An 11,177-nucleotide genomic window follows, 5' to 3' on the forward strand; every position below is an offset into this window, starting at 1 on the left:
ATTAACTCGACATACAGACAAAGAAAATCCTCATCATCAAGGAATGCTGGGACCATTTCTGGTCAGTTCGTACTGTTACGACATGCAATGCAGAACGCCAGATGAGGTTTAACAAAAGGAGAGCTTTATATAACAAAGCTAATCGAATACAAAACAAAGTAACAAGTAAAACAAAAAACACGAGGTAGCACGAGGGAAGCACGAGATAGCACGAGGGAAGCACGAGATAGCACGAGGGAAGCACGAGATAACACGAGGGAAGCACGAGATAACACGAGGGAAGCACGAGATAACACGAGGGAAGCACGAGATAACACGAGGGAAGCACGAGATAACACAAGGAAGCACGAGATAACACAAGGGAAGCACGAGATAACACAAGGGAAGCACGAGATAACACAAGGGACCATGAGTGTAACAAGAATGACGAACCGACAAAGAACACTGAGACAGACAGGGATATATACACAGACACTAAATGAGGGAACGAGACACAGCTGGGAGAGAAAGGCAAACACACAGGAGGAAACTAATGAAGGTAACGAGACACACCTGGGGGACAAAGGCAAAAACACAAGGGCAGGAAGTAATACAAGACATGACACAAGGGGAAGAGAACATTTAAAAATAAAACAGGAAACGCAAATCCAGCGTCGTGACAACGTGTGCTTCATAAGATATGCAGACGTTACATTATGTTAGACATACGTGAATACGGAATACGTACGTGAATATTTACCTACGTAAATACAGTATGTGAATACTTACCTACGTAAATATAGTACATGAATACCTACGTGACTACCTACGTGACTATGTTAGAGGTACGTTAGATATAGATAGTGTGCAAACACGTGACAAAACTGTGTGACGTATGCGTGCAACGCCATGTTGGATGATATACAAATCAACATTGGCGTCTAAAGCGAACAACAACAGCAATACAACTCCGACTTCTTCAAAGTATTTTGACTCTCTGGAGTCCTCTGCAAAGTCCAAATTTGCGGCCGTGACCCGTACATGCTAAAGCCGTCGGATTATATTGAGGATTTAGATTCATTACCGCCGATTGAATATCCGGATATTGTGAACTACCTTGTGCTACAAACGTCGTGGGCAACCAACGCACAAATGAAGGCATACAAGAGCTTAGATGCTTATAATTTCTTTGTTTCTGGCTGGGTTGGTAGTCTTCTTACCAAACCACTGAAAGATGACAGGGTGCTCGTCCATGCCTGTGTAAATCACTCGCAAAGAGCTCGAGATACACCGCTCAAGCCGTGGTTTGTGAGTGAGAAGAGCGGCGATGTTATCCTCGCACACTGTGATTTGTATGGTTGGATTGAGCGAAGCATGTGCTCACATTGGTGCTTTGCTTTTCGCAAGTCTCAAGAATAAGCAAAACAAAAACATGCACAGAAGAAAAGAGAAAATGGCTGCTATCATAAAGCTTTGCCGCTTCTCCTAGTGACGAGAAGTAAGGTCTTATAGTGTTCGGGTATATCATAAGCACAAATGTTTAACGTAAACATTGAAAACATAGCTTTAGCATGAGCTCTTACCAGATATAAAGTGGACGCCACACACACGGGTGAATTGTGCTTTTTCTTCTGTTAAATCCTCATGAGTTATGTTGCCAAACCACAGCTTACGGCGTTCGGTAGACAGTAATTCATCCCTCTTTTGTGGACCGATGTTTTTGATGATTGTAGGAAATCTAAAGAACCGTTTCTCTGGGTCACGAGTAGCGTTATTACAACAATTATACACTGCGCACACGATTGCCATTTTCTTTCAATCTTAGACGTTTAAATACAAAGAAAATTACGAAGCGTTGCAGCAACTCCCACGCGAACGGGCGCCGTCTTGGTTGTGTATATCATCCAACATGGCTGACTTACGGGTTGGGACGTAAGCGTGACGTCACATGCACACGATCTATAGGCTACGTTGGCTGACGGTGAATCCTACAGCCAATTTATTGATAACGAGTGGATAACCTATTCGTAACCTATGTTAAGATTATGCCTGTCGACGGAGTAACTTATTAAACGTGTTTCTACAGTACAGCTAGCGTTCAGCATTTTAGCCGTTCTCCAGCATCAGCATGACGTGAACCAGATGGCACTTTTCCAGCTCCGTTGGCCAGACGCTCTGATACGTTTTAAATAAGTAAGTGATAGCTATTAATAGGTTTGACATACGTATAATAATTAGTTATGTATTCGTTATGTATATGTCAGCTACAACACCGCTGTGGAAAAGTTGGACGTATTTGGACTCTGACAAAAAAAATAATCATTTCATATACTCCAGCATATGTTTCTGCCATACAGATATGTGTGACAGGGCCTTTAGGAGACTGTAGTCAGTAACTCCAGTAGCAGCAGCTGTTTAAGTTACATAGTTACATGCTGTGTGTGTGTGTGTGTGTGTGTGTACCATGGCGTGAAGTCCACTTCAAGGACAGAAATAGTTTTTCTCGTCCTCACGTGGGCGCGCATGTGAGATGGTCATGTGCGTTGAACACAACAACAACAAAGCCGTTCGACCAATCAGACTTCTCCACTAGCTCCCAGCCCCGCCTCACCCCGCTCATCCGTTCTTGATGGCTCTCGCTCTGCTGCTGCAGTCAGACTGTTATTGAGCGGTAGACGCGTGAGGTCCAGCTTTTGGAAGATGCCAGAGGTTCCGTCTCCAGCTCCGGAAATTTCTCGGAAAAGAGGCGCTGAGCCCGGACCGCTATCCGAGCACGTCCCGGAGAGGAAAAAGGCCTGCTGGGGCATTCTGACTAGTCAAGGTCGGTACACTGCTGTGCTGTGGTTAAAATGACAGGTTGTTTATGCTACTGGGCAATGGTAGAGATCTGCTCCAGAGGCTGATCAAACCTTGAAAACCTAGAAAATATAATAGCATTATATTTTTAGCAGTCGTGTAGTCATAAAAAAAGAGTCAAAATCAGTATAAATAATGTTATTCAATGTTATACAACTAACTTTATGGGCTATAGGCCTATGTTTGACATTTGATACTACTGGGGCCCCACTCTAACTTTGGCTTTCAGATTTACATACCAAGCTGAAAAAATAAAACTCTCAACATAGCTTTTATAAACCACTTGTTATATATCCTGATCCATCTATAATTATCTTAAATTTAAAGTCTGCACTATCTGTTGATTTCGTATATTAACAAAGACATGTTTGATTAGACCTAACACTGTGCTGTTCAGAATATTTGATAGAGTTGGAAAGCTTCTTGGAAGGTCAGATTAGAGTCGGGTCCACACATTTCATTCTCAAAATATACAACCTGAAAGTGTCCTGGTACTTTCTGCAGCACATATCCAGGAGTGCTTGAAATGACATAGTAAAATGTCCTTCCTGTAGTACAATGTTTGCTGAAAAGCACTGGACAATGCAAATCTAGATTTAGAGCAACTTTACTTGACATTTCAGGATGTTTCTGTAAGCCAGTGAGAGAGTAAGAGACAACAAAATGACGTTACTCCCTATTGTGATGAATGCTTCCTGCCACAGCATTGATTCTGGCCATTTAAATATGGTCTATTTTGCTTAATACTATTACTAATAAAGTTATGATATCATCATGCAGCATTTGAATGTTAATTAAATATCACAATGGGGTCAATTCAGTATGATTTAGGTTAGGACAATTCAGTTTTACAACAAATACGTAACTGATAAGGCTTTACATCCATCAAATCGGAAGTGGTTGATAACATTGACAGACTCCTATGTGACTTTTTGGAAATATCAAACCAATCCATCAATCTATATACTGTACCTTTCTTCTAATGATTTCTCAGTCTCCATCACTGCTGTGAAAGCTTACTATGTGTATGCCCTGGCCATGCTTAAATTATTCATAAAAAGTGAAAGAACAGGTGCAGGGGTGGGTTAGGGATAGAGGCAGAAGAGTGAACTGGGAATGTGAAAAGAAGGAAAGTAGAGCACAGTGGAAAGCTTGGGATACTCTGTGGAGTAGCTCAGTGTTCTGATGCACATCATCAGTGTTGTATCCTGGAGTCATTGGGTGTTTCAGGTCTTGCAACACTCTTGTCCAGGTGCCCCGACAAAAGTTTACTAGGACTCGGCTTGTGTCCAAGTGGCTTTCTACTGACCGCACTGACTATACGACGCTTGAAAACATGTTTTTCTTTCTAATAGCAGGTTCAAAGGAGAGATAGCTGGTTAAGCAGATACAGTAGTTTAGGTTGGATTGTTAGGTTTGATCTCAACACTCTGTTAAGATTGCTCTGCCTGGTGCACATCAGTTTTCAGGGTCAGTTATCCAGCTACTTATTCAGTTAGGTAGTAAGCTAGCTAGTAGTTATTAGTATTGTAGGTGTGTGGTCACTGTTCTGTGTAGCCGGTAAGGTGATCTTCAAGTGTGACAGACAACATAAGGACAAGAAGAAGGTCTGTTCCATTTCATCCAAAACGTCTTATATCTACCAGTGGCTGGATGTGCCATGGGGAGACAGAGATATGGGTATGTTGTATGTAATATCGGTGCAGTTATTGATGCCACTGTTGAGAAAAACCTCACTAGCACTAAATATAACCACAGGAAGCAATGCTGAAGTCCTGCTACAAACTCTGTTTTGAGCAGATGTTTGTTTTGCTTTTAATTCAAAATTATTGGGGCTAGTACTAACAATTATTGTCATTATTTAACAAAAATAGAATAAAGCTACTATATGTACAATTGTATGTGATTTTACCATATCCCTGTTTTGTATCTTTAAGTTGGTAAGTTTAAGAAGGGGAACATGCAGCAGAGGTCTCCGGCCAAACTCAAACCAGGGACTCTGCGGTTGTTTGTCGGTCCTAGTCCTCCACAGCGCTCTTTGTAGGAACAATTATGAAGTTAGATCTATATCTAAACTTGATGATGAAAGTGTGCTTGCTCTGTAGCAGTTAACATCTTTTGGTACAATTCAGATCATCCCGGTGCCTCTGACTGACTGAGTGCAAATCATGTCAGTGTTCTCCTGACTATCCATAACTGCTATTTAAAGCCCCAGCAATAGTTGGATAAGATCATTTCTGCGAATGCACCGAGAAAAATGTCCCCATGTTTTACCATAGAATGTTTGAGAAGAGCACTAGTATCCCCTGCATACTTGGCTGAACAGTGTCTTTGAATATATTACCACTGGGAGTCACCAAAGTCAAACATTTTCAAATCTTAAATATGGCCCTTTTAAAACAGAATATAACACAACGCATGGCATAATGGCCCGTTGGAGAACCAGTATTATATAAGTGTCAGTATATTTTGCTACAATTAACATAACAAAACTGTTTGTCTGTTTCCTTGTCTGTCTGTGTGTGTGTGTGTGTGTGTGTGTGTGTGTGTGTGTGTGTGTGTGTGTGTGTGTGTGTGTGTGTGTGTGTGTGTGTGTGTGTGTGTCCAGGGTCCTGGGCAGATCGCTCCCCTCTCCATGAAGCAGCTTCTCAGGGTCGACTGCTTGCCCTGCGAACTCTGCTGGCCCAGGCAATGTCCGCACACACACACGCACACGCACACGCACACACTCTGAATGTGTCACATTTAGAAATGCAGGTAAAACAGAATATGTACTTGTAGAGAACAAAATATAACAAAAACAAAATGGCTAACAACAAAAGAACCTCTATCTCTGAAGTCCTCAGATCCAGTCGCTGCCAGACATTCTTTATTCAAACATATTTACGCCTGACATTGGCCACCAATGACGTCACATGTGTGCCGGCTGAGGGAGACACCGTTAAATAAACAGCATCATTGAAGTTAGCTTTTTTTTTACAAAGTTTACTCACCTCCAGTTCCCTCTGTAGTCCAACATGCTTCTCTGTCCAGGATCTCACCAAACTCTGAGCTCTTTTCCTCCTTATTTGGCCTGTGCAAATGCACCAAATGGTGCAATAAAAAGGTGTGTCTTCCTCTAGAGCTCCAGTGGTTACTGAGCAGTGCTTCAGTGAGTTGTCTGGTGTCAGTCATAAGGTGTATGCTCCTTCCTGACTGTCAAGGACTAAACTATCTGTGCAAGTTGGTGGAAGTGTGAAAATGTCCTTTATGTCAGCTTCAAACATTGTCTGTGACTTGATGTACACAGGGTTTGCATGAGCACAGACATACTTTACATAGTTTAGTATTCATACTTCCAGCACAATAACAGCCATTCATTTTAAACTCCACATCCCTCAACTAGCTGGAGAGTCACTAAATATTCATCCATTTTCTTTTCTGTTTGTTGGCTTTTAAAGAGAGATTGAACATAAACTACATATGTAAGCTAAATTCAACACCAAATCAAGACTTTTCAACATGAGGAAGGAAATAATATAACCAGAGAGATTATAAAATAAATAAATACATTCATAAACGATGGTAGATTCTAAATGACACTGTAATGTGTTTCTGATGCATCAAAGTATTTCTCTCCATTACTTAAATATGACGCCGGCTCAATCCATTCATCCACACTAGATATTTCTTTCTTATGCCATTTCTTAAAAAATTCTTATAAACCACCAATAGTTTTCTCAGCAAATGATTATCCTTTCTCCATTTGGAGGAGAGCTTCCAGGATGATGTGAACCTTAAGTCCATAGATTTACAACTCCAAAACATATGGTTCCCACGAGATCTCCAGCTGTCAGCCTGATTTGAATAAGACTTCTTTGGACAGAGTTACAGAAATAATGAATAATCTCCACAATGCAGAGCTTTTTGTCAAAATATCTCCTCCCTCTACTCTTGTGTGATGATCAGATTCCTCTCTATTTCCCATTGTGTTATAACTGGAATGTGCTTTGATTAAGACTTGAGTATAACCTTGAAATTAGATTTTTATCAGGTCCATCCTCATCTGATATCATATATGTTTGTAGCTAATTTTTCTTCTATCACTTTCAATAGTATTGAAGATTTGTGTTTATTTAGTTTGTAAATAGGCTATTTTAAATTGTCTTGATTCTGTAAATGGAATGTGTCCTCCTGGAATCTCCTTATTGTACCTTGAGCCCACTAGATGTTCAACCTTGTCATGCTGAAAACAGTAGGAGTAAATTCTGGGTCATATGCGAACAATTTCAAAAGTTCAGTGGCCGTCTTCAAATTGAATTTGTTTCATTTTCCCATCGAAAATGTGAACTAATGTGGCTAATTGTTATAGTTGGATAGTGAGGGATTAACTGTTTTTTCTTTGGATCTATCTTTTTAATACTTTACTTTACTTAGTATTAATTTACCTTACTCTGGCAGTCCACACATCAGTTTAACATTTTACATTTATTTGACCTTAACATGAAGCTTGATGCTTGGCCAGCAATCTTCAGAAGATGTCCTGAATGCATCACATTATCTTGCCTCACGTACTTTATTGCCTTCATCCTGTCAATGGTGTCAATTCTTATCAGAAAGAAAGACTTATTCAAACAGTGCAGTGTGATTCCTAAAAACTAAAGTCATAATGCTTTGATTTTTTAGGGATATCACGCCAACATTGTCACCATTGATCATGTGACCCCTCTCCATGAAGCCTGCCTGTCAGGACATGTAGCCTGTGTCAGAGCATTAATAAATGCTAAGGCTAATGTAAGTATTCTTCTTCTTATCACCACCATTATTATGTGTCACCATGTGTCCATCTTAAAACCCATTATCACTCATTAAACAGCTGCTTTTGTATTGCTCATACAATGTGTGTGTGTCTAGGTAAATGCTGCTACCATCGATGGTGTCACTCCTCTGTTCAACTGTTGTGCCTCTGGGAGTGTTGGTTGTATGGAACTGCTGCTGCAGAATGGAGCACACACACACACATCACACGCACACTTCCCCTCGGCTCTGCACGAAGCCTGCAAGAGAGGTAAATACACAGAACAGGAAGCTTGTATGCAGTATGATTTAACAGTATCCAGGGTCATGCGTAGTCATAGTATGATTAGTCTCTGTGTGCCGGCATCCATCATTTTCAATATCACAAACACCCCATCACCAGATGTTTGGTGGAATTTTGGCTGAATGACTCATCTCACTTATGCATTGTGGCATTTTCTAAAAGAAATCAGCTAAAGGCTGCTAGAACATTGATAGGTCAGCCTTCAGGTCTGAAAAGTGAAGCCAACGCGGAAGTGCTTTCAATCTGCATTAGTTCTAATGGCCAGTAGGGGGCGACTCCACTGGGTGCAAAAAGAAGTCTTATTGTATAGAAGTCTATGAGAAGAATCATTTGATTTATTAAACAGTTTCCTAATGAGTGTATGTTCTAAATCTCTAGTTTCACGTCTTCTTCATACAGCATGATGTTCATATAGTGACTATGGTCCCATTTAGAGTAAAATAGAGGCTAAAGCAGCCTATGCTTTAGGGCGGGGCTACATGGAGATTGACAGGTTGCTACCACGGCTTTGTCCAGTTTGGGTGTTGTCCGTGTTTTCATCTTCGAACTTTAACTCTTTCACAGTATGTTTCACCTTATGAAAGTTAATTGTAACATTTGTGTTGCCTGAAAGTGTCTTGTTTAGAGTTTGGTTGTACTTTGCTCCACCCTCTCGTGTCACTTCTAGTTCCAAAAAAACAAGATGGCGACGGCCAGAATGCAAAACTCGAGGCTTTAAAACGATAGTCCACAAATCAATGAGTGACATCACGGTGACTACGTCCACTTCCTATATACAGTCTATGGTCAAGTTGTAATGTTTAACTACAGTAGGTCCTGGAGAGCACAAAGGTACTGCTCAATAACTTGTCAAATTAAAAGCAACATAGCTGTTCACAATTACACTTCAATTCAAATGGATTACTTCAGCATCAAAAGTTTGTGAATGTTTCATCATTTTGTGTGTGTGTACATGTGTATATATATATATGTACATGTGTGTGCATCTGTGTGCAGGTAATAGCCAGTGTGTAGAGACCCTGCTGTCTCATGGAGCAGATCCAGACTATGAAGTGTCCCACTTGGGCTCTCCTCTCTACATGAGCTGTCTACACCGACACGCAGCCTGCTCAAAGATTCTGCTGCATAGTGGTGTGTCTCAATTACAGCAACCTTCTGCCATTTCATTTAATATAATCTATTCTGCATTGTATGTGATTATTATGCACAATTCATTACACTTTACTTACCACCAACAATGGAACATAATGATAATATTATGGATATCAATATGTACTTCACTGAACTTAACAGATACAATGGTAACTTATGAACTGTGGACTATTATAGCATACATCCTACTAGTATGAGTCCTTACTACAGTTGATTGTTGTGGTGTGTATAGGTGAGTATGTGTAGGCATACTGATTTATAAGCCCATCAGTCAACCTCTCATGTAAAACTAGTCAAGAGCATCTATAAGACACTTATAGTTTATTATAAGTCACATCTATAATGTGTTATGACTGTCGATATACTGCATTATGTGCTTTTAGGATTGTAGTCATGAAACATTATATATGCATACTTTTAACTCCTAACTACTTTTTCTGACCACAGAAATCATCTCATTCATCTCTGCCTATTGTTATTTTACATTACTGCATAGACTCCAGTGCTCTCAGCCTGTGGTTTTGAACGTTTTTTGGTTGTAAGCCCTAAAATAAAGCAATGTTAATTTGTGACCCCTCGTCACAGGTTAAGGCCTGAGCATGGCCATTTTGTTTTCCTTCTGGGGTTGTCTCAGTTGAAGGATTTTTAGAGAACTGAAGAGGTGAACGTATGCAGTGTTTAACAAGAAAATAAAAAAAATAGAAGATTTCTCATACCTATTATTAACCCTTTTGAGGTCCTGACTCCCATATGCTGGATCCACTACTCTAGGATGTTCATCTGGGGAAAAAGTGATGTTTCATTATGTTGTTCTGAAGTCTTTTAAAGGGTTCAATTCCACTTTGTTCCTCAGCATAGGGATCATATCTTGTGTAGTTGTCTTCTATTCTATCTACTAAATGTAATGTGTAAGTATCTCCTCTCCTCTTGTCTGTGTCTTCTCTAGGAGCCAATGTTAATGTAGGCAGAGGAGGTGATAGTCCTCTGCATGCCACTGTCAGACAGGACAGTGCGGATCAGGTCTCACTGTTACTGGACTATGGAGCTGATGTCAACATCAGAGACAGTAACGATCAGCGGCCTGTGGAGCTAGCACCTGTTGGTGGAAAGACACAACAGCTGCTGCTGACATTTGAAGGTATTGCAATATCTTCTACTGCAGTGATTCTCAATACTGATGGACTCATGAACTGTAATAATAATGTAAAGATGAGCTTTATCACAACAGTAAGAGGAAATCACTCTGTCTCTCTCTAGTTTCTCCGAGGAGTCTCTGCCAGTTGTGTCGTCTCCAGATCAGGAACCTGCTTGGTCGATCCAGACTGAAGCTGCTCCCCCTCCTTCCTCTCCCTCCCCTGCTCACTCACTATCTGGAGCACACATAGGATGCATAGGATGTCATGCAGCATGACGGGGAAAAACAACTACAATTCAGATGCCATTTCTTAAACACATTAACCACATTTTATCTTAACATATCACAAGGTTTTGATCTGTATGGTTGAGTTTGGCTACTACAATGTCTTAACATCAAAAAACACTGCAGATTCACTCCTACAAAGTGTATTGCCTTTGTTTTGGGATAACTGGCACAAACTCTGTTTATTTGAAATGTTTATTCTAAAGGACTTTTCCCCTCTGACACATAATTCTCTGACTGACTCTTTTTTGATCCAGACTTTGAACTAATTGTGTCGCTATATGTTTGTTAAGCACAACACTTCATATTGTAAATATTTAAATGTGTTTTCCATTGGCGCGTGCTGGCCCTTTAGGTGTCTGTATGTATATGTAAATACCAATAAATATCTGTGACATGACCTCACTGACCTGTCCAGCACTCTTACAGCACTGTGCATGGAGGAGGGTCACACTATCAATTTGCTAAAACAGTATATGGGGACAGATGACATTTTAGTCATTACACTGTTTGCATATTGTATCAACAATGTCATTTATCAAGGGTTTCATTTTGTGAAAAATCATGTGTGGTTGACTGCAGACTTAGCGAGTAGTCTAGGAACATTCTCAGTCCAAGTCATATTGTCTGAGAAGCAGAACTAATTAGTTCTGCTGAGGTGCATGGCAATGTATTTCCTGATGCCTTTAC

At 40.4% G+C, this 11,177-nt stretch overlaps 1 protein-coding gene across 3 annotated transcripts; it reads left to right on the forward strand.

Annotated features, from left to right (window-relative positions):
• Nucleotides 1-2,615: 2,615 nt before the first annotated feature.
• asb5b (ankyrin repeat and SOCS box containing 5b) lies at nt 2,616-10,892 on the forward strand. Of its 3 annotated transcripts, XM_029438848.1 has the most exons (7): nt 2,617-2,800; nt 5,444-5,523; nt 7,501-7,608; nt 7,729-7,882; nt 8,912-9,046; nt 10,014-10,205; nt 10,325-10,892. In XM_029438848.1, the coding sequence occupies exons 1-7, from the start codon at nt 2,680-2,682 to the stop codon at nt 10,450-10,452; spliced, it is 918 nt and encodes a 305-aa protein (XP_029294708.1). In that variant the 5' UTR covers nt 2,617-2,679; the 3' UTR covers nt 10,453-10,892. The 3 variants fall into 3 exon arrangements, with proteins under 3 accessions (XP_029294796.1, XP_029294708.1, XP_029294880.1); XM_029438936.1 differs by lacking the exon at nt 8,912-9,046 and having other exon boundaries at nt 2,616-2,800; XM_029439020.1 differs by lacking the exons at nt 2,617-2,800; nt 5,444-5,523 and adding an exon at nt 2,811-4,515.
• The last annotated feature ends 285 nt before the right edge of the window (nt 10,893-11,177 follow it).

The sequence above is a fragment of the Cottoperca gobio genome, chromosome 1 (genome assembly GCF_900634415.1).
Source record: "Cottoperca gobio chromosome 1, fCotGob3.1, whole genome shotgun sequence".
NCBI lineage: Eukaryota > Metazoa > Chordata > Actinopteri > Perciformes > Bovichtidae > Cottoperca > Cottoperca gobio.